Raw genomic sequence first — 24,527 nt, forward strand, 5'->3', positions numbered from 1 at the left:
GCTTCTTGATACATCTCTTATTATTTTTTGAGCGTTTACAGAATTTTCTTGCATGACAGAATGTTCCAGGCTTATCTTGTACTTTTTTCCTGCCCCAGTCTGGAATCATCCATTTCTCCAGGTCCTCATTCTTTTCTTGGAAAAGAATATTCAGAAATTAAGATCTGAGTGCTAGGATATCTTATTTTGTAATCACTTGTGCATTTTGCATTTTATGTGACCACTGCCATTTCTTTTACATATATTTTCTTTGATGAATCTTTTCTGTTTATGTGTGAAAAATTCTAAGAAATTACCAGCAGGGCTACTTCCTTAGCTTAACTGTGACTGATCATCAGCTGTCGGGAGATCACTAACTCAAGTCAGCTGTGGAATAGTAACGGTTGTGAGGCACTGATGAGAATAATCATTTTCACTTGTGGGTTTTTTCTTTTTACTACCTTCATCCAGCACCTCTGCCCGGTCCACATTCCGCACCCTCCCCCAAGCCCCTGGTAACCACAAATCTGATCTCTTTTTCTGTGAGTTTGTTTTTGAAGCATAACTGACCTATAACACTATGTTAGTTCCTGGTGCACAGCTTAGTGATTTGATCCTTCTGTACATTACAAAGTGGTCACCACACCTGTGACTTTTTAAAATGCCAGGCAAAGCCGAGGGCATAGGTTTGGTTCAGTTTCCTATAGGCCTTGGCAGTAAATGACGGGGATAAGACATGTTCAGATCTAGAACCCTCTTTTCCAACTTGTTGGCAAAAGTTCATCCTGTCTTATTCTTTATATTCTCAGCATTTTTGTGTATGTGATCATTTTCCTCATTCTTGGCCTATTAGGCATAGACCTGATTTGCTCACATAGATGTATCTGGTATAAATGGGGCCTAAATTGATTTAGGTAGAATCTTAAATTCTGCCCTTTCTCTTGTAGTTAATTTCATTCTTAGAGTTTTCCAGGTACTCTTTGTTTCTCAAGTTGTCAGCATTGGTTTGGGAGTGAAGAGGAAAAAAAAACCTCTCCTCTCAATGTTAATAAATGTTCTTGTTTCTCACAGGAGGAGAAGCGAAAGGAAAATAAGAGAACCATCAGTGACAACCATTTGGGAATTGACAGTTCAATTTTAATTAAACAGTTCCTTAAGATGTGATAACTGCCTCAAGCAGAGTTTATTTTAAATAAAAAATAACTTTATTTTTGTAAACACAGTGTATACATTGTAGAAAATTAGGAAACACGGATATATAAAATTTAGAGAATGAACACCATATTCTCATCACCCAAAGATTTTTTGCTGATTACATCAACTCCATGGATAATAGCCTGCTAGGCTCTTCTGCCCATGGAATTTTCCAGGCTGGAATACTGGAGTGAGTTGCCATTTCCTACTTCAAGGGATCTTCCCAATCCAGGGATCAGACCTTCATCTCTTGTGTCTCCTTTTTGGCAAGAGGATCCTTTACCACTAGAGCCACCTGGGAAGCTCTGTTTGTATATATTACTCTTTCCTTGTCTACATACATACATTCATACACACACAGTCATATAAGTCAGTGAATCACTGTTGAGCTTGTACACCCAGCTCCTCTTCACTTTAAATTCTAACAGCATGTATGTAAGAATATATTATTGCTGTCTTATGGTGTTTGGTTTGAGCATTTTCTAAATCATTCCATGTATTTGGAATGATTAAACCAGCCCTTATTTTTTTTTTTTCAGGATGATTGCATCTATTTCAGAATGTGTTATAAACAATTCTCAAATGAAAAATGTGTGTTCATCATAATATAAATGAATTTCATTTAAAATTTCTGGTTATGAAAATAACTTTTATTCTTTACATTGTATTCCTATTAACCTATAAATATACTCTTCATAGCTTCTAGGTAAAGATATCTTTTTCAAAATGAAATCTCATGTTTTTTGATTCATTTTATAATTATATCAATAAATTCAATAGTGGTTATTTAACTTTATTCAAGGTAATTGATGTAGTGGCTCTTAGTGGAATCTTTGGGAAGTGAACTGCCTCACATTTAATAGGTTAATAATTAAAGGTATTTGGAAATACCTGCCAGTATTTATTAGGCAGTTACCATCATCAAATATAAGATGTTGAATATGTTTTATATCTGCCCTTTGTTTATGTACTGTTTTCCTATATAAAATATACTGCTTTAGAAATTATAAGCATATACGTTAAAAACTGCTTCAGTGATAAATTAGTGGTATTTATAGAATAAAAAAAGTTTCTTAGAAGAATATTTGTAGAAGAATTGAGAATAAGCTTATTTGGTGAGTGCTGTAAGAAGAATGCAGTTTTACCAGAAAGAAAACCTCATGAAGTTACTTACAAAAGACCCATTAAAATTTTTCATTTTTACCTATCCCCTTACATTAGATAAAAAGATTTGGCTGTTGGGACAGTTGTAGCAATTTGACTGTGTTCTGTGGATTTGATTAACATTGTATCAGCATTCACTTCCTCATTATGATGGTTGTACTGTAGTTATGTAAGGGAGTATCCTTGTTTTTGGGAAACTGACAATGTAGTATTAGGAGTGATGAGTATATGTCAGTAACTGACTCTCAAATGGCTTTGGAAAAAAGTGTGTAGTTGCATGCGCGTGAATGTTGATTTGTGTGTTTAGAAATAGTATGAGACAAATGTAAAATGCTGACAGTTGGGGAGTGTGGGAGAAAGATATTTGGGAGTTCTTAATACTATTCTTGAAACTGAGTTTGAGATTATTTCAAGATTAAAAATTAAGATTTGAAAGTTAGGGAAATGTTTTAAAATAGTTGATAAAAGTTGCTATATTTGAAGATATTTAGAACTACAAGCACTTTAGAGATCCACTCTCACTGCCAGCATTTTATAAATGGGGCCTCAACATGTGGCAGATTAAATATTTTAATAGTGATTTACTGAGTACCAGTAACCATGACTACAGTTTTTCTTAAAGGGTCATAAGTAAGCCATAGTTCTTAGTAACGTTGGCATTTTTATTTTTGATAGGGCAGTCAGCAAATCTCATATCTGAGTACGTGTATTACAGCCTTACCATTACTCAGAAGAAGAGGAAAACTTGAAGGAGTAGCCTTTGAAATGCATTGTATGTTCTAATTAAAAAATGGCTGGTTGGTTTTTTAAAAATGGCAAGATTGTGGAACCCTGCACCTTAAATTCCGTTTAAGATCCCTGTGGAATAATGAAGTAGTTCCAGCTGGTGGTGCCTGTCAGTGCTGTTTGAAGAATTTCAGTGGCAAAATTATGAATAACTGCAAAATATTATTTCTTGGTCCTTGTTTGTATAAGGATCATTGTAACAATATATCACGTGTGATTGAGCAGCGTAGTATATAATATATGTGAGGAGGAGCGTAAAGAACCTGTAGACTTGTTTTTAAACAACAATAAAAAACAGTAAAGGGAAACAAGGAAACCTTGTAAAGTGTTAGGTATGACTTACCTCCACGATGGTGATATTTTCACAGGTGTTCATGTATGTCCAAACATCAAATTGTACATATTAAATATGTGAAGTTCTTTATAAATATCAGTTATACCTCACTAAATCTAAAAAAAACAAGCAAACTACAAAAGCATAATCTTATTAGTTAAGAAACTTCAAGTTCATTGAGAAATAAATTTTGTTCTTCACTAAATAAGAAAAAAGTAATGAAACCAGTTTTTCTAACAGGAAAAAGAGTTTACTAGTTTTTCTAACAGCAAAGAATTTGCTAGGATTCCTTTTATGGTGTCTGTTTTAGAAAATGACTGCATTTGGGATCTGCATTAGAAGGCTTTATTTAGCAGAATAAAGGTGTTTTTTACTTATTTCATCATTTTAATTTATATACTGTTTATTAGTAAATGAAATTCTGAAGGAATAACGATCTGATGCAGATTTTAAGTTTGTATTTTGTGTGTTTACCAACACTAGTAATTGAATCACTGCTAATTTCAGTCTGGTTTCATTGGAATTAATTTTTAAAATTATGAAGAGAGGCTTAGCAAAAATTATTCATAAGTAAATAAAATAGCAATAAACATGTTTAACCACTTCACGCCAGTAATGAGAATTTGCTTTATTTTTTTAAGTTAATATGTAATGGTGTTGGTGTCCTGTTCTTTACTCCATCTCAGCGCTTTAGCTTGTAACTTTTTTTTTTGTAGTTCAGTTCAGTCGCTCAGTCGTGTCCGACTCTTTGCGACCCCATGGTCTGCAGCACGCCAGGCCTCCCTGTCCATCACCAACTCCCAGAATTCACCCAAACTCATGTCCGTTGAGTCGGTGATGCCATCCGACCATCTCATCCTTTGTTGTCCCCTTCTCCTCCTGCCTTCAATCTTTCCCAGCATCAGGGTCTTTCCAGATTGTTCTCTCTATATGCCAGGTCCTGATAGTCGGGCAGCACAACTACAGCAGGCATAAATTATTGGTCACTGCTGCGGGAATGAGGATAAAAAAATGCGTGGTTTCCACCTCTTTTCTGACATTTTAACAGAGCGTGTTGACTGTACTTGACTTTGAGTTTTTTGGCAACACGAAAATGGCAGAGGAAAGAGAATAAGCATATCAGTTTTGTTGACTCCTTCATCCTAGATCTCTTTGTACATGTATTGGGTTAGCTGAAAAGTTCGTTTGGATTTTCCCATAAGGTGTCATATATAATATGGAAAACCCGAATGAACTTTTCAGCCAACCCAGTAGCTTGTGTGGAGCCCTTACCTGTCTTAGTGTTCCATTTTCTATGCTGTGCAGTCTGTACAAGGTATTAACCTTTCTAAACCTCAGTTTCTTCATCTGTAAAATGGAGAAAATAAGAACCTTTACCTCATAGTGTTGCTTTGATGTTTAAGTATATAAGGCATGTTTAAGTATTCTCTAGGAATATCTAGCACATGGCGGGAGCTCTGTTTATTTTTGTCTTTGAATGTACTTATTTGCAGTTATTTTGCAGAAGAACTAGGAAAAAATTGAAGTGCTGCTGATGTTCATGTAACAGAAATCTCTTACTAAAAACTTGAGAAAGAGAATGCTGTTTGTGTGTAAGCAGATAGGAAGAAAATGATTTTTTAATATTGACATTTGTTTTGTTTTAATAGGTATCAACAGATGTTGCATACCAACTTGGTCTACCTTGCTACAATAGCAGATTCTAATCAGAACATGCAGTCTCTCTTACCAGCAGTAAGTACCTTTAAAATAGTGGGAAGTGTAGACAATTTTTATAGAGTTCTGTACAGAAGGACCCATTTTTGTTTAGTAATTCTGAGATTTGTTTAGGAGATCCTGCCCTCCTCTGAGAACATGAAGATATTCGTTTACATAATCTATTAGGTTTATTATTTTGCCTTCATATTTAATTTGAATTAATTCAGCTAGAATTGATTCACTGCCCAAGGAAGTTATATCCATCCGTCTATTCATTCATCCATCCACCCACCTATTTATTCATTTATTTTGATGTGTAATCACACAAATTATTTAGGAACAAATCTGTAATATTTTAAAGCAGATCCCTATCCATCATGTATGTAATTTAATATGCATCTCTAGCAGATAAGGACTGATATCCCACGTAACAGAATTAGCCAGAATCTCTTGATGTCTTATAATAATCAGGATGTTTTCAGTTTTCCCCAGTTATCTAAAAAAGATTCAAATGTTTTGCCGATTGTTCGCCACAGAATCCAAACAAGGCCCACTCTTTGCTTTGGTTGATCTCTGTCTTAGGTCTTTTTTAACCTGTATCAGTTTTTTTCATTCTCCATTTAGTGATTGAAGAAAGAGGGTCACTTATTTTGTAGAATTTCTCACATTCTGAATTTGGCTGTTCGTAGCCTCATGATCCTTTAACATGTTCCTCCATCTCATTTCTATTTCCTCTAAACTGGTAATTTATAGATGGAGAGGCTCGACTAGAATTAGATTTAGTTGTATGTTGAATATTTCATTGATTGCGCCATGTGAGTTGAGTGTGGCCTGTTGTATCTTGTTAGGAGGAACATATTTTGTTGTCCCGTTTTTAGTGATGTTAAGGTTGATCAGTGCTCACAGTTGATACCGGTTTCATCAGTCCATTATAAAGTTCCTCATCTACCTTTCAGTTAATGGGTTTATCAATCATTGTTGCTTGTTGATTGGGTCCATTGTTTCTTAGGATCTAAGAATGATAAATTTCTCATTTTACAGTTCCTCCTGCATTGTACTTCTTTTAAAAAGGAGAATTTCAGCAAATATTTGGTTACCTTGAAATAGAGTTCCTATAGGAAAGTCATGATAAAGTCTTGATTCTATTCTTTATCAGTTTTTTAATCAATTTATCAATTTTCAGAATAACACGCTGGTCTCCAGCAACTTGCAAAGGATGAGCAAGGATTTTGTCTTTGTTTCTATTGTTATCTGAACTTAACACATTTCTATACTTTTAATGTGTTTAAATCCATTGAGACACTGATGCTCAAAGTTTCTCACCTTTGGTCAGTGGGAATCCCTTCCTTTGGCTTCTGTGTCCTGCTGACATGATTCCAGTATTCTTGTAGAGCTTCTTTGCTTTAGAATTTGTGAGAGAGATCAGACTGACTATATTTCTGCCCCAGAACTATTCTGTCCCAGCTGTTTTTTCAGCTAGCCTTTTTTCTGTGGGAGTTGATATTTAGAGACCACAATTTGGATGTTTGGGGCATTTGTTATTTCTGCATTTGGTTGTTATTCAGTCACTAAGTTGTGCCTGACTCTTTGCGACCCCATGAACTGCAGCCCACCAGGCTTCCTTGTCCTTCACTATCTTGGAGTTTGCTTAAGCTCATGTTCATTGAATCGGTGATGCCATCCAACTATCTCATCCTCTGTTGCCCCCTTCTCCTCCTGCCCTCAGTCTTTCCCCACATCAGGGTCTTTTCCAATGAGTTATCTCTTCACATCAGGTGGCCAAAATATTGGAGCTTCAGCATCAGTCCTTCCAATGAATGTTTGGGGCATTTTCAGTGGACAGAGTAGTAAACATGCTTTTTTTAAAAAAAGGAAGAAAATATGAGTGTTGTTTTTCACCTCAGGAAAGGTTTGTTTTTTTTTAAACTTAGCTTTAATTTTGTATATTAGTGTCTCTTCTGTCTTTTTCTAAAAATCTTGATATTTTAACAACTTTATAGTCGCTTGTTTACTTTGTACTACTATATATGTAACATAATTTCAATATAGCAATATCAGGGTTGCCACTAACAATAATAGGCTTGTCCTTAAGTTATATCTCACTAAGGATATATAATGAATAAATTTTGTTTTGAATCTGAAATAATGTGATTTTTTACCATAATCTTGATTGCCAGCTAGTATGAGGAATAGGTTTATTTCATTTGTTTCCAGGTAGATAATTCTTTCGCAGCATTATCTATTGGGAAAACAAAGCAAAATATCTTTTGTCTACTTCTGTCATGACACCTCTATCATATATCAAGTGCCCGTATACCTGGGGGTCTGTGTCTTATCTCTTCTGTTCCGTTGGCCAGTTTTGATGATTTCCTCTGTCTTGTCACACTTGTCATAGTCAAGACTTGTGATAAGTCTTGATGTATATTAGAGAAGTTCTTTACTTCTTCCTTATGTTCCTTATTTTTTTTTCAAGACTATCTTGGGTACTGGTCCTTTGCATTTCCTTATACACTTAAACTTATCAGCACGTTCACTATAATCCCATTGTGGTTTTCACTGAGATGACTGACTGTAAATCAGTTTGGGGAGAATTGATATCTCTACAATACTGAGTCTTTCAAATCATGATCATTGCATATATTTTGATTTGTTTAGTCCTTTACTCCCTGTCAGTGAAGTTTTGTGATTTTCCTGGAGAGGATTTACATACCTCTCTTTGGATCTGTTGCTGAGTATGTTGTCTTTTTAAGGCAATTTTTAAATGGAATCTTCGTTTTTTTTAAGTTTTATTTTGTAACTGTGATTGCTGTTAACATAGAAATGCAATTGATTTTGAATCCCATAGTCTTGTTCAATTCTTATCTCTAACAATTTTTCTGTGGATACTGTTGTTTTCTCTATTCACCAATGTATCATTTGTGAATAAAGAGTTTTGTTCTTTTCTTGCCAGTCCTTACACCTTTTATTTATTTCTTTTGCCTTACTTCTCTGGCTAGGACCTCTAGTACATTCCTGAGTAGAAGGACATCTTAATCTTGTTCCTGATCACAAAGGGAAAGCTTTCGCTGTTTAACCATTCCCTTCCCTATGATGTTCCCTGTAGTTTTTGGGTAGATACCTTGAGTCAGATTAAGGAAGTTCCCTTCTGTTTCTTTTGTGCCAAGAGTTTATATATTGAATGGATATTAAGTTTTATTAAATACTTTCATTGTATCTAATGAGATGATCATAGTTTTCTCTTTAATCTGTTATTGTGGTGAATTACATTGATTGACGTCTTAATGCTCTTGAATTTTTTAGTAATTTAACCTACTTTTTCATGACCCACTTGGTCATGATCTTTTTTAAAAAATTGCTGTATTCAGTTTGTTGAATTTTTGATCAAGATTTTTACGTGTGTTCATGAGTGTAATTGCTTTTTAGCTTTCCTTTCTTATAACGCCTTTGTCTCATTTTTGTTTTGAGGTTTTTGCTGGCTTTATAAAATGAGCTGCAGAATTGTCCCACTTTTTCTTATCTGGAAGAATTTGCATAATATAGCTGTTTCCTAGATGATTGGTATAATTCTTTAGAAAAGCCATCTGGATCTAGAGTTTTCTTTGTGAGAAGACTTTTATTTACCTGCTCAATTTCTTTATGGTTATAGGACAGTTTATTTCTATATTTTATGAGATACCTATTTGAGTAAATTGTGCTTTTTAGCATTTTATCTAAAATTTCAAATTTATTGATAATAAAGTTTGTAGAATAATCCTAACATCTGTTAGGGTTTTGTAGAATTTTCCTAATGTCTATAGGATCTGTAGTGATAGTTTCTTTTTTTATCCTCATTGTAGTTTATTTGTGCCTTCTTGTTAAAAATCTTTTTTGATCACAGTTGCCAAGTATTTATTGTATTTTTTCTCTTAATCTTTTTAAAGAATCGGCGTTTGTCTTTGATCTTTTCTCTGTTGCATCATTTCTCAAACTCTGTTCTCAAAACTGCATTATATGTTCAGTTCAGTTCAGTCGCTCAGTCGTGTCCAACTCTCTGCGACCCCATGAATCGCAGCACGCCAGGCCTCTCTGTGCATCACCAACTCCCAGAGTCTACCCAAACCCATGTCCATCGAGTCAGTGGTGCCATCCAACCATCTCATCCTCTGTTATCCCCTTCTCCTCCTGCCCCCAATCCTTCCCAGCATTAGGGTCTTTTCCAGTGAGTCAACTCTTCGCATGAGGTGGCCAAAGTATTGCAGTTTCAGCTTCAACATCAGTCCTTCCAGTGAACACCCAGGATTGATCTCCTTTAGAATGGAGTGATTGGATCTCCTTGCAGTCCAAGGGACTCTCAAAAGTCTTCTCCAACACCACAGTTCAAAAGCATCAATTCTTTGGTGCTCAGCTTTCTTCACCGTCCAACTCTCACATCCATACATGACCACTGGAAAAACCATAGCCTTGACTAGACGGACCTTTGTTGGCAAAGTAATGTCTCTGCTTTTAAATGTGCTATCAAGGTTAGCCATAACCTTCCATAACCTTCCTTCCAAGGAGTAAGCGTCTTTTAATTTCATGGCTGCAGTCACCATCAGCAGTGATTTTGTAGCCCCCCAAAATAAAGTCTGACACTGTTTCCACTGTTTCCGCATCTATTTCCCATGAAGTGATGGGACCAGATGCCATGATCTTAGTTTTCTGAACATTGAGGTTTAACCAACTTTTTCACTCTCCTCTTTCACTTTCATCAAGAGGCTCTTTAGTTCTTCTTCACTTTCTGCCATAAGGGTGGTGTCATCTGCATATGTGAGGTTATTGATATTTCTCCCGGCAATCTTGATTCCATCTTGTGTTTCTTCCAGCCCAGCGTTACTCATGATGTACTCTGCATATTTGCATTATATGTAAACATTACTGAACACTCTGAGGAGTTTCATATGTTATATATATGATATATTTATTTTATTTATTGTATTACTATTCATTTAAAATGAACAATACTAAACTCATTGCATGTTAATATAAATAAGATTCTTTAAAGAAGAAACAACTATATCTTTGAGAACTAATTTAGTGAGGTAAATGATACTGTTTAATAATTTTGGAAATTTCTTTTGAATGTCTGGCTTAAAGAAAACATCTGTATTTTCATATTTACTTCTGAATTCCATCTAGCATAATATGTTTTGGTTGAAGTAGAAGAAAACCCAGTTCCACACAGATAGGAAATTTGTAAAGGGAAGAATATTTTTAGCCTTTTCAGATTGTTGTGAATAATCTGATAGTATAGCACATCTCAGCAAGTGTTTTTTTTTAAAGGTTGCAGTATGGAATCTGAAATTTTATCAGTACATTTATCTTATTCCAGTATATTAAAATTCGTTGGTCTGTCTTGCATTGTTGGATGGATCTTTTACTCATGCATGATTTCAGAACATCATGATTTGGTCATTTGGAAAATAGTAAATTCACTTAGTTCTGCACATTTTCTAAATACTGATATGTTTCATTATGTGATACCAAAAACCACATTTGTTGAAATTACCACCAGTCTCATCAGAAAAGTCTCATATATTGGGATGCTGTCAAGCTCAAGGTAGAAAATATGTTTACCAAATTCCCATTTCTTCCTTGAAAAGTCAAGGGTCATTGGCAATGTGATCTTTGGCAACAAATACTGTCAGTTGTTTTCCAGGCTCGCTGTGTTCAGTTTTGGGAAGATGTCTGCCTGGATAAGTGTAGTTTGTCTAGAAATTGTTCTTTGAAGTAAAGTTGGTGTTCCATGAAGGGAAGTGAAAGTGTTAGTTGCTCAGTCGTGTCTGACTCTTTGCGACCCCATGGACTGTAGCCAGTCAGGCTCCTCTATCCATGAATTCTCCAGGCAGGAATACTGGAGTGGGTTGCCATTCCCTTTTCCAGGGGATCTTCCCAACCCAGAAATCAAACCTGAATCTCCTGTGTTGCAGGCCGATTCTTTACCATGTGAGCCGCAGATGTTCCATGAAAACAGTGCCTAAATCAGCAAGCAGCTCAGTCACAAAGTGTTTTCATTTTACTTTGATTTGCAGCAGATATGTTTATTATTTTCTCATTTTGTCATCAGATGGAGTGTTTAACTGACATGGAGAATTTAATAAATGAATAATTTTTAGTGCTTTATCAAGGACATTCTTAAGTGAAAGTGACTTTCTTTTACTGCCAGTCTGTGATGCAGTGATTTACAGTAGAGTTTGATGCCTTGATGTAAGGCTGCATCTGTTATGTCTACTTTTGCTGTTGCACCATGATATTATAAATACCAACATAGCCTAAAAGGTAAACATTGTCTTAGTACTATTATGGAAATAGTTTTGACCTTTTGGATTCCCTAAAAAAATCTTGAGAACCAGACTTTGTGACATTACTCTTTTGTCTTGCTTTTGGATATGGCTTGTTTCTGATCTTACTTTATTGTTTCATTTTATTTTCTTTCACTGTATTTTGCTGTTGTTTTTCTGAGTTTTAAGATGAATGCCAGCTTCCTCAGTTTTAATCCTTCCATACTCATTTATGCATTCGAGGGCGTAAATTTCTGTCCAGTTAGTTCTTTTGTGTAGTATATTCATATTTATTCAGTTCCACATATTTTATAATTTTAATTGTTATTTCTTCCTTATACATGGGTTGGTAAATATATTTCTTAGTTTGCAAGCAGGGAGATTTTATTCTGACTTCATTGCATTGTGGGTAGTTAACACTTCATATGATTTCAGTTCTTGGGAATTCTTTGAGATTTTGAGATTTGTTTTGTGGTCCAACATACGGTCAGTTTTTACAAAAGTTCCATGTATTCGTTAGCCCCTGAGTGCAGAGTCCTGTATATGTTGACTGTTTCAAGTGTGTTAATCTTGTTTGAATCTTCTATTAATACATAGCCTTACTGATTTTTTTTTTTAACTTCGTGATGTTTCACTTTTGTGTTTGTTCTATCAGCTGCTGAGAGGTGTATGTTTAAAATTTCCAAGTATAGTTATAGATTGACTGTTTTCCTTTGTAAAGTTTTAAGATTTTATGACACTTTGAGGCGCTGTTAGTGGATGCTTGTATGTTTAGAAATGTTATAGCTTTCTGATTCTTGGTAACGTGTCGTTATGAAGTATTCCTCCTTGTCTCTATGCTTCTGGCCTTAATATCTACTTGTCTGGTTTTTGTGTAGCTCGGTCAGCCTTCTTGAGCATTTTCATGTTGTATCTACCTTTCCATTTCTTTGCATTAGAGATACCTGTTTTATGAATAATATGTAAACTTTTCAAGAAATCCAATCTAACAATCTTTGTTATTTACTTGAAACATTAAATCCATTTATATTGAACGTAATTGCTCATATATCTGAGTTTAAACCATCATATAAACCTACCATACAAACACTGTATTTGTCTCATCTGTTTATATTCCTTTTTCTGTTCTTTCTATCTGGATAATTTTTTTATTATTCCTTTTTTTTTTTAAATGCTCATTTGGAAATTATATACTTATATGCTTTACTATTCTTTTACTATATAGGTTACTATACAGTTAATTCAAGAACCCTCAGTTACTGTATTTCTATTCATTTTCTCAGTGACTTATCTGTTGTTGTTACACATTTTAAATGTTACTATTTACTCACAAGTGATTATTACTTTTTTTAAAGTTAGTATTCATTAGAATTATCATTGTTGCCGTTTTTGATGCTTTTCATTCCTCCCTTTATTTCCAGCCTTTTCTCTCAGATCATTTCTTTTTTCCTCCCAAGAGAACATATTTCAACATTTCCTTTTAGCACTGGTTTAGTGGTGACAAATACCTTCACGTCTTTTTTTGGTGTATGTGATCTGAAAACTGTTTTTTTTTGTTTTTTAACTATCATTCTTATAAGATGCTTTTGCCAGGGACAGATTTTAGGTTGGCATATGAATGAGTACATTAAATTAATAATTCTCTTGTTTTCTGACCTTTATCTGTTGACAGCTGTGTCGATGAAAATGATATTATTTTGAAGGCAGTTTGACTATTTTCTTTGTGTTGAAGAGTTTTGCTTTGTCTAGAGTTTTTTGCAATTTTACTATGATCTCTCTAGGTGTTTTATTTATCTATTTTCTTTTTATTTATCCTGCTTGGTGTTTTGTTGAGATTCCTGAAGTCTGTGGATTGAAATCTTTGATCAGTTTTGGGAAATTCTCAACCAGCTTTCTGCACTGCCTATTGTGCCCACAGCAAATGTAGCCCCAGGTTTGGGCCCATGTCTCTGGATTTTTTTTTTTTCTTCTGGAGCTTGGCCTGTGCATTTTTAATTGCTTTGTCTGCTCTTCCATGTCTTGAAACATGTTTTTGAAATATTTTCTCCAGCTTTTTTGTTGTCCACCAGGGAGGATTTGAATGACCTCCTCTGCCATCACCCTATGTGATTCCTTTAAGTATTGGAATAGAATTCTGTTTTGCTATCTATAGTATATTAATTATTTTTATGGCTTCTCAGATATGCCTATTTCACTGGAGAGAGAGAACACACTTGCAGAAGGACTACTAAGTACTGGGTCTTTTGAGTACTGTATTTCATCCTCAGAATTCTTTAAGATATTAGTCCCATTCCGTGGTTGAAGAAACTGAGTCTCAGGATGATTCGGGTGTCTTGGTAAGTGGTAGCATGACCCTTGCACCCATGCCTTACTGAAAGCAGTTCATGCATTATATCAATCAGTCATGGTACTACTAGGATGGAATGGAAATAAAAGTTTGACCCCTTTGCTCTTAAGTTTGTGTATCAGGGTAGGAGTTGGCTAGATTTTTCTAGAGCTTGAATCTAAATTTTACAACCTGCAGTGACTTGATTGTTCTGTTGTGTTGTTAGGTAAATGAATGCCTTAATCATTTTTGTTTCTTTTTTGTCTAGCATTGTTCTTGTCCTTAGGTGTTAAGTTTGTTAAAAAAAATGTTAAACGAATGAGTCTGCTTATAGTTTGGGGACTATACTGTGGATTTAAGATGTAGGCTAAGAATTTCACTTATTGTCACCATGGTGACCTACATTGATTTTTTTTTTTTTCCTCCTGTTCTAGTACACCTGGAAGATATAACCCTTTTGTGATCATATTCTCATCAAAACAGTAACACATTACAGGATTCTTAAGTCAGGGCACTGAGTGTGGAGAGGGGACATCCTCCCCCAGACAGTTACCAGAATCTCGTGGGTGGCTGGGGAGTAAGGAGTGTGCACAGTGTTGTCAGTGGTTCTGTTACCCCTTCCATATCCCTTCTGCCCGACCAGTGGAGAGTCTCTGTAACTTAGGATACTGTGCAATTCTGAATTTTGTCAGTTTGTCTTGATTTGAAATATTGTCTTCATAGAATATGGAAATACCTTAAAGTCTTAAACATTATTATTTCTCACATACGTCCCTTATTCTTTCTAGCTTTTATGGAGAACACAACAGTGTTGGTTCATAGCACGCATCTTGAGGTTTAGTTACTCATTTCTCTTGTCCATCCTCAGGAAAGTAGTAATTATTGAGAAGCCAATGTGGTAAAATTTAGATTACCATAGAAATTCATTAAGCTACTGCAAAATTTTCTGTTTCAGAATTTATTAGTCCATTCTTCCCTGTTGCTGAGTTATACACTTTACTGAAATTTTTTGCAATTTTTTAAAATAGCATTTATATTTTTCCCTACAGATCAAATAGGACAGTAAAAATTATTATTTTTTGTATTCAAGGCAAATATTATTTTACCATCACATAGGAAAGACAGATTTCATTACAAAATTACCATTATTTCAGATTCATTTAACACAGAGGCACCATTTTACATATTTTGCTGAAGAATATAGATATTGCCATTTGTGTATTTCAAAATAAACTTTTTCCCTCTTAATACTGGTCAAAGTTTTATTTGAAGTTTGTGACCAAATTTTCATTTTAAGAAATGAGTATTTTGAAGCTTAAGTTGTTTGAAAAGCGACATTAGCAAAGGAGGAAGGGTTTTAGAGAAACTAGAAATAAATTGATCCTCATAGTAAGGGGAACAACGGAGAGTTGGACCGATAAAGAAAAACGGGGCTAGAGAGGGTAAAAATCAGCTGCAGGGGAAGCAGCTGGATTAGAGATGAAATAGGAAGAAAGGTGAATTTGGGAAAACTGAAACAGAATACATATCACCAATTGGCCAAAAGGAATAGAATATACTAGTTCCTAACTGTAGTGTGAGAAATTTTGACCCTGAAAAAAGACTATGTTTTAGGATGATTTTACTCAAATTTTCCAGAATGGAGTTTTTCACTTTTTTTTAACTGGTTGTGGGAATTGGAAATGTGCCCGTACTTATATGTAAGCTCAACTTTCAGTTTTTAATATCACCCCAAAAAGAGGAATTATGTGTTTATAGTAATATTTTATGTATCTGAAACTAGGCCAGATCTAGCAAGATTCTTCTGTTTGAATGAAAGTCAAGAATTAAAAGACCAGGAATAAATGGAAAAAGACCTAAAAGGGGAAAGGTGACTTATAAAGCCAGTGTACTAACCATCAGGCGTTTTACTTCTTAGTCTGGGCCCTGGGTATTCTTTTCTTGTTTCAAATGCATTGTAAGTTTCTAACAGAAACTATTCTTAATTTTATATATGTTTTAACAAGTTTGATTTTTCAATTTTAAGCCCATAACCAAAAAGCAGCAAATCACAAATCAGAACTCAGAGAATATGGTCTGTGGACATATTTAAAAGCAGTATACTTGACATCTGAGGTGACATTGAAAGAGGCCAAATATTTATGCAAAGTTGGCATTGTTCAAAGTGCACACTATTCTGACTCCATTTAGTATGTGTATATAGGGTCCTGTCTACCTTATGATGTTGGAGGCATCACTGGAATATTGGTTTTCAGAGTTGGTATTTACTTTCTAAACAACAGTGGGCTTCCCTGGTGGCTCAGATGGTGAAGATTCTGACTGTAATACAGGAGACCTGGGTTCAATCCCTGGGTCGGGAATATCCCCTAGAGGAGGGCATGGCAACACACTCCAGTATTCTTGCTTGGAGAATCCCATGGACAGAGGAGCCTGGTGGGCTGTATAGTCCATGGGGTCACACAGAGCTGGACATGACTGAGCAACTTTCACTTTCAAGTACCATTGATTCAGGAAAGAATTATGAGAGAACAGTTTAAATTTTAAAAAGCTTTTATCTATTGATTTAATTTTTCTTTGGGAAAAACTTGGGGAGAAAATAGTTTATTTTTATTGTAGTAGTTCATTTTGAAGACGTACAGTCTGGAAATATTTTTACAGAATTAAAGTTTTAGAGCTGGAAGGAACTTGGATAATCATATAGTCTAGTGTTTCTTTACCTTGGCTGCACATTTTAAGAGCTTTTTAGTTGATTCTATTGTATAACCAGGAATTGAGGATTTTATATTGCTGTGTATTTTGAATGGGATATTCAATGACGTTTGAGGATATGTAAAACTTTGGAAAAATATGATTCCTTTTCCTGTAGTATTTACCTTCATTTGATGTATACCATGACCACTTTACAATATGAGAATTTACAATTACTCTATGATTCTATTACATGGAGGACTAAATAAAACAATTCAGGGTGTCCAGTATGTAGGAGGTACTCAGTAAATATTGATGGTGATGAAAATGAAGGTAGTACGCGATTGGAGTGTACACATGGAAAGAGAATTCAGATTTGGGAGTGTTTGAAAGAAGATTGGCGGAATTCAGTTACTGAATACATATGCAGGATAAGGGATGGAGCTTGGAGACTTAACTGATATTCACGCCACTCACTGAGTTTGAGTGTGTGTGCATTTAATTTTAAAAGAAGGCCGAAAGTTGACTGGAATTGCTTGTCTTGGCTTTTCACTTAATTCATTATGAGCATTAAGTTTTAAAAAGTATCTCTAATTTAACCAGGTAATTTTAGGTATTAAAGAAAATTTTTGTTTAATCTATTTTCTGTACAAAAAAATAAAAGTCTTAAATTATTACTGAAAATCAGCTTAGGGAAAGTAGCCTTACACCTTATATGTTGTTTTTTATTTCCTAAATTGCATTTTTGAAGGATGCCACACTTGATAGTCTTAGTTAGCGTTGGGCACTCGATTAGCCTTTCCTTAGGCAAGTATCAGTAAAAATGATCATATATTTGTCTTCAGGTCAGTGACCATGCTGGCAGAGCACTCATTAGTTAAGATGTTTCACTGACTAAAGTTTGATATTACAGGATTTGCTGTTTACAAAATTAGCTGTTTGCAGTTGTGATCCAAGTGAAGTGGAGAAACACATGGTTAGAGCTGTGGAACATTTTAAAGCAAGGTCTGTTTCATTTATAAATTTTAGCTTAATTTTTAGCACAGGTAATACTTTGATGTGATTAGAACATTAAGGACTGCAAAAAGCTATACAAAACCCACATCCAACTTGTCTTCTTGCTGTTTTATTCAAATAAAAGCCAGTGTAAATACATACTTTCCCCTTCTTTTCTATGCAAGTAGAACCTTGCTGTACACACTATCCTATTTTATATTACAGTTTTTTTTTTAATGAAAGCGTTTAAAATTTTATTTAGATTTATGGTATGGACTTTTCTTCAATATTGGCATCTTTTCAGAGTGTTTCAGAATGTTTTAAGTGTTTGATGAACATGATCCTGTTTATTTGGTCAGTGTGATAATGTTGAAGCTTGTGTTCTTTAACTTCTGTGATAGTTTTCTTTGTTTACTTTTCTAGCTATTCAGCTCCCTATCTTTTACCTGCCCATCAAATGTTGATATCTATCCTTGAACATATTTTTACTATACACACCCATTCTGGGAGATTTCACTCACATTCCTGGTTTTTTTATATTCTTGACTTGAGGTTCCTCCTCCGTATTCTTGGGCTTCCCTTGTGGCTCAGCTGGTAAAGTATTCACCTGCAACGCGAGAGACCTGGGTTCGATCCCTGGGTTGGGAAGATCCCCTGGAGAAGGGAAAGGCTACCCACTCCTGGCCTGGAGAATTCCATGGACTGTATAGTCCTTGCAGTTGCAAAGAGTCAGACACAACTGAGCGACTTTCACTTTCACTTTGTCATATTCTTGGCTCCCAAATAGCTATCTTCTTGCCCAGGTGTGCACTGTGAATCTAGCTTCCACTTGGCATGCCCAGTTTGAATATTCCTCACCGCATGATGTGGGCAAAACTCATCTCTCTCAAGTTTCCTCTGTTCCCTGCTGTTAAAGGGGGGGAAAAGTGCATAGCCTGCATTTTCGTATTTCCTGTCTCAAGTGAGTAGTATAAACACTGAGTTCTTGTACTGAGAAACATAGTGATCATCTCAGACTACTCCCTTTTCTTTCACCAGCCACAGCTGTCTTCTTTCTCTTCTACCTTAATAAGTGCTGCAAAATAAAAGGTGTCTAATTAAGACATTTTGGTATTAAAAACAGCAATACTGCAGGTGAAATGGTGTTTTGAAATGTGTATCTGTATTTTATATGCCAGAGCATTCTATAAATGAAATTAAAGACAGCAGTAATTCTGCAGTATTAATTATATGCTATTTTAGAAGTATGTATATTTCAGGTACATTTCAAACATAATAGAAGTGATTAGTTCTTCTGTTGAGGATTAGAGAAGGTTTCATAAAGGAGGTAACCGTGCATTTCATAGAGAATTAATCTATGGGAACACATTTCTCTATACAGGGAGCATTTTGCCAACATTGTTGCTTACCTTGTCTTTTCAGACTTCTAGGAAAAATCATGATAGCTATTTTGCTGGGTAGCATGAATGAGGAATCGAGGAGACCTTCCTAAACTGTTTCAGATATCTGTAAAACTCATTTTGGGAGACTGGTTTTAGGACTAGGAAGTAAGAAATAATGATATGATGGGGCTTTTGGATCCAATCTTGATTGATTCATCAAGACTCTTGTGTGTGTCTAAGGATCATCTCTTTATTAGTTTTTGGAAGTATTTATATGTGTATATGTATCTATCTGTATATGTAAAATATATGTAGCTTGTTTTGAATAATTTCTTTTTAATCTGTTTCTGTATGTTACTTGATTGCCTCCTTTGGGGAACTATTTTAGTGACAGTTACACTAATGATATTTATACAGGTCAGAGATTATTAAACTAAAATTTGTATTTTTCAGTTTTTTAAAATATTCTAAAGAAATAGTGAAGATATTTTATAGTCAGAATTATTTTTAGTTTTATAGTAAATCATTTAAATTTGATGGTTTCTTCATTTGTTCCCTAAGTATTAGATGCCTCTTGTGTGTTAGGCAATAGTTACTTTACCAAAACACAAATATTCCTGCTCTTTTGGATTTTATGTTGTATCAAGCAAGGCAGGCGTGATAAATAATTAGATCATGTTGCCTGTTAGGAGATGGAAAGAGCTAAGGAGAAGGAAAACAAATAGAGGAAGAGGTGTATTAGAAATACTGGAAGCTGGGATGGAGTTTATAATATGAAATAGAGTGGTCAGGGTAGACCTCTTTGAGAAGGTAACGTCTGAGCTAAGACTTGAGAAAGTGTTTTAGGCAGAGGAAACAAGCAGTGGAAAGAAAGCTCCTAAATGAGACTGTGCCTGGCTTTTTGTGGCTGGAACAGAATAAGGTAAGGAGGGTGTGTGAACAGAGCCAGTCTTGCAGGCTGTTGTAAGGACTTTGTTTTTCACTCTGAAACCAGAAGCTCATGGAGGGTTTTGAGCCAGAGAGTGGATTGATGTTTAACAAGTTCATTCTGGTTACTTTGTGGAGAATGTACTATCGAGGAGCGTGGGTTGAAGCAGAGAGTCCTCAAGGAGGCTCTTGCAGTAATCAGCGTGAGTGGTGATGGTGGCTTGTACCAGGGTGGTAGCAGAGGAGTTGGTAGTAGAAGTCAAATTGTGGGTTTATTTTGAAGGTAGAGCCCAAGGGATATGTTGAAAGTTGGATGTAGGAGGCAGTGTGTAAGAAGAATAGAGGTGTAAAGGATGCCCCTGTCGGTTTTCAGCAGAGCAAACTGGAAGATGAAATTGCCATCAGCTGATATTGTTGGATAAAGGGATTTGAGACTGAGGCCGAGATGTCAGGGACTCAGTGTTGTAGATTTTGTTTGAGGTGTCTAATAGACTTCCAGATGGAGGTGTGCAGTTAAGAGTAGGCAATTTTGACAATCAAAAATCATGATCCTACCAGGCTCCTCTGTCCATGGGGATTCTCCAGGTAAGAATACTGGAGTGGGTTGCCCTCCCCCAGGGGATCTTCCCAACCTAGGGATCAAACCCAGGTCTCCCGCGTTGCAGGTAGATTCTTTACCGTCTGAGCCACCAGGGAAACCCCATTTTTTCATGTAACAAATTATTTATTGAGTACTTCTATTTGATAGTTCAGATGGTAAAGAATATGCCCACATTGCCGGAGACCGAGGTTGGATCCCTGGGTCCTAAAGATACCCTGGAGAAGGAAATGGCAACCCACTCCAGTATTCTTGCCTGGAGAATCCCATGGACAGAGGAGCCTGTCGGGCTACAGTCCATAGGGTCGCAAAGTTGGACACGACTGAGCAATTAACACTTCACTTGTATTTGATACTAGATGATTCGGGGCTACAGTGATAAGCAAATATAATTATGGGCTCTGTCCTTATAGAAATTAACATACAGTGTGGTAGACAGATGTTAATTAAGTAATTATGCAAACACTTTAAGTGACAGTTGCAATGCTATGAAGGAAGGGCATCTAGGACTAAGGGGGCAGATAATGGGGCCTGATGACCCTGAGGGTGAGGGAAGACTTTCTTGAGAAAATGACATTTGAGCTATAATTTACATAGAATAAAATTCATTCATTTAAATTGTATAAGTGGATGAATTTTGGCTAATCCATGTGACCACTGCTACAATCAGGATATAGAATAATGCTATCATTCCAAAAAAGTTCTCTGATGCCTGTTTTCTGCCCACTTTCAACTGGGTTGTGTTTTAAATTGATTTGTAGGGGTTCTTCGTATATTCTAGATACAAATCTTTTACTGACTGTATATATTGCAAGTACTTTCTTCCAGTTTGAAAATTATAAATTACCTTTTTATTCTCTTTATGGTGTCTTTGGATGAACAGTTTCTAATTTAAATGAAATCCAGTTTATCAGTCTGTTTCTTTTCAGTGTCTTGTTTACAAAATACTTTCTTGTATCAGGGTCATGAAGATATGCTTTCTTCTAAAAGTTCGTTTATCCATGATTCATTGCAGATTAAATTTGTTTATGATCTGAGCTAGGAGTCAGGGTTCATTTTTGTTCATATGATGTTCAGTTTATCCAGTACCATTTATTGGAAAGATCAGTTTTCACCCATTGAATATAAATCATTTTGTTGTAAAGTGACTGTGTGTGTGGAGCTGTTCCTCAACAACTCTTTTATTCTGTTGGTCTGTTGATCAGTCCTTGCATCAGCCACATACCTGAACACTACATATCAGGTAATGTTGTATTTCTAGAGTCCTGGCTGTTCTAAGTCTTTTGTATTTCCATGTAAATTTTAGAGTTAGCTTGTTAATTTCTGCAGAAAGCCTGCTGAGATTTTGATTGAGATTACATAAAATCTCTAAGCCAACACTGGAGAAACTGGTACATCTCCACAATATTTAGTCTTCCAGTCAATGAGAATGACGTATCCCTCTGTTTAGTAAACCCCTTAATTTCTCTCAACAATGTCACAGTGTAGAAGTATTGCACATCTCTTGCTAGATTTATCTCCTAGCTAGTCACCGTTTTTTGGATGCTATTATACATGGTATCATTTTCAAAATTTTAGTTTTCTAGTTTATTGGAAATTATAGAAATTATATATATATACACACATATATAGGTATATATACACACATATATAGGTATATATATATATATAGAGAGAGAGAGAGACCTTGTCTCTAGTTACTTCAGTGATTCTAACAGTTTGTTAAAGATTCTCTTGGGTTTTCTATGCACTCAATCATGTTATCTTTGCATAATAATTATATGTCATTACCAATCTTTTATTTTCCCCCTACTTTATTCTTTTTTTATACTGTTGATTTGTCTATTGATTTATTTATTTTATTAAATATACAGTGTTAATGAATATACTTGTCTTGTTCCTGAATTTTTATTTTCTTCCTGAAAGTCCAGTATTTTTATCAGTAAAAGATGATATTGAGTATATATTTTATTTTGTAAACTAGATTTATTAGGTTAAGGATGTTCCCATTCTTAATGTTTTAAAGTCTTTAGTGGATGTTGACTTTTAACAGATAATTTTCCTTTATTGAGATGATTATATGAATTTTATTTTGGTAATTTGGTGAGTTACAATGATTAATTTCCGAAAGTTAAATTAGCCTGCATTCCTGAAATAAATTTCATTGGTTATATAATGCATCATCGTTTTTATGCAGTTGAATTTGATTTGCAAAATTTTGTTTAGGATTTTTGTGTCTGTTCATGAGAAATATTGGCCTGTAAATTTCTTTCTTGTGATGTCATCGTCAGGTTTTGGTATCAGAGTTTTGGTGACCTCATTAAGACTTGGAAATTGTTCCCCATTTTTGTGTTCTCTAAAAGACTGCATATGGTTCCTTGAGTTCTGTACCTGTCTTATTTTATTTCCTTCATTATACTACTTGGGGTTTGATTGCTGTCTTTTCCTGGCTACTGCAAATGGAAGCTTATGTCATTAATTTTTCAACCTTTCTTAAAAACACATTTTAAATATGCATTTTCAAGCTATAAATTTTCATGGTTTAGCTGTATCTCACATATTTTTTTTTTTCCTGGCTGCTGCTGCTTTTTTTAAAATATTTATTTATTTGGCTGTGCTGGGCCTTAGTTGCAACATGGGGGATCTAGTTCTCTTACCAGGGATTGAACCTAGGCCCCCTGCTTTAGGAGCTGGGAGTCTTAGCCACTGGGCCACCAGGGAAGTCCTTGTCTCACAAATTTTGATGTTGCATTTTCATTACCATTCATTCATTCCAACATGTTTTCTAATTTCCATTGTGATTTCTTCACTAACAGTTTATTAGTTTTCTGTTACTGATTTCAAGTTTAATTCCACTGTGCTCAAAACATATAACATGTGATTTCAATCATTTGATATTTGTTGACTTCCTCTGTGGCCCCGTATGTAGCCTAGTTTGGTCTGCATTCCTTGAGTGTTTGAGAAGAACGTGTATTACGCAGTTGTTGTGTATAGTAGTCTAAGCATGTTAATTAAATTGAGTTGTTAATGGTGTTGTCAGATCTTATATTCTAAGGCTTTTTTTTCCTATTAGGTGTTTTTTTGTCCTGTCAGTTACTAGAAGTATATTAAAATCTCCAACCATTATTATGGATTATTCCATTTTTCCTTTTGATTCTGTCAACTTTTACGGTATGGATTTTGAAGCTGTGTTATAAGATGTAGGCAAATTTATGATTGTTACATTCCTGGTTAATTGATCCTTTTATTATAATAAACTGTCCCTTTAGTATTTCTAGTAGTAGCAGTTTTTGATTTGTCAACTGTCTGATACATAGTGACATCACCATACATTTAATTAATGTTTATATATTTTTCTTTTTCTTTTAACATCTGTATGTCCTTAAGTTTAAAGTAAATCTCTTGTAAACAGAATATAGTTGAGTGTTTTAAAAATTCAGTAATGTGTTTGTTATTTTATTGAAATGAGAGGTCCATAAACATTTAATGTAGAACATGATATAATAGGGTCTGAGTTTGTCAGCCTGATACTGGTTTTCTGTTTGTCTTTTTTTGGTCCTTCTTTGAATTAGTCAAGCATTATTTGTTCCTTTATATGTGTACAGGCATTTTGAAGTAGTTACTCTATAGATTGCATTGTGCAAGCTTGATTTATTAGATTCCAATCTAAATCTGTACTTCTAACACTTGCTGAAAAATACAAGAAATTTATAGCAATTTAACTTTATTTATCGGAGAAGGCAATGGCACCCCACTCCAGTGTTCTTGCCTGGAGAATCCCAGGGACGGCGGACACCGGTTGGCTGCCGTCTGTGGGGTCGCGTAGAGTCGGACACGACTGAAGCGACTTAGCAGCAGCAGCAGCAACTTTATTTATTCTGTTGTCCTTTATGTTATTCTTGTCATATTTTATACTTCTACATATCTTTAAATTGTACTAGTCATTGTTACTGTTATTGTAAGTGTTAATGTTTTTATTTGTTTACATATTTACCTTTCCATTCCTTTCTGTTAATTCCTCTAGTTCTGTGCTTCCGTCTGGGGCCATTTTCTTTTAGTTGGATGAATCCTTTTCAGTTGAACAAGTGTTCTCAGCTTTCATTCATCTGAAACTGTTGTTATTTTATCTTTGTATTTGGAGTATATTTTCTCTTAGTAT

The 24,527-nt window shown here is 35.0% G+C and overlaps 1 protein-coding gene across 8 annotated transcripts in view; it reads left to right on the plus strand.

Moving 5' to 3' along the window:
- SS18 (SS18 subunit of BAF chromatin remodeling complex) overlaps positions 1–24,527 on the plus strand; it is a 70,589-nt gene that overhangs the window by 7,027 nt on the left and 39,035 nt on the right. For all 8 annotated transcript variants that reach the window (XM_081562738.1, XM_081562741.1, XM_081562740.1 and 5 more), the window contains exon 3: positions 5,107–5,191. In XM_081562738.1, the coding sequence (XP_081418864.1) occupies positions 5,107–5,191 (85 nt within the window). The remainder of the gene's footprint in view (positions 1–5,106; positions 5,192–24,527) is intronic.

This window comes from Giraffa tippelskirchi, chromosome 14 (genome assembly GCF_054371585.1).
Source record: "Giraffa tippelskirchi isolate mGirTip1 chromosome 14, T2T-mGirTip1v1.2.pri, whole genome shotgun sequence".
NCBI lineage: Eukaryota > Metazoa > Chordata > Mammalia > Artiodactyla > Giraffidae > Giraffa > Giraffa tippelskirchi.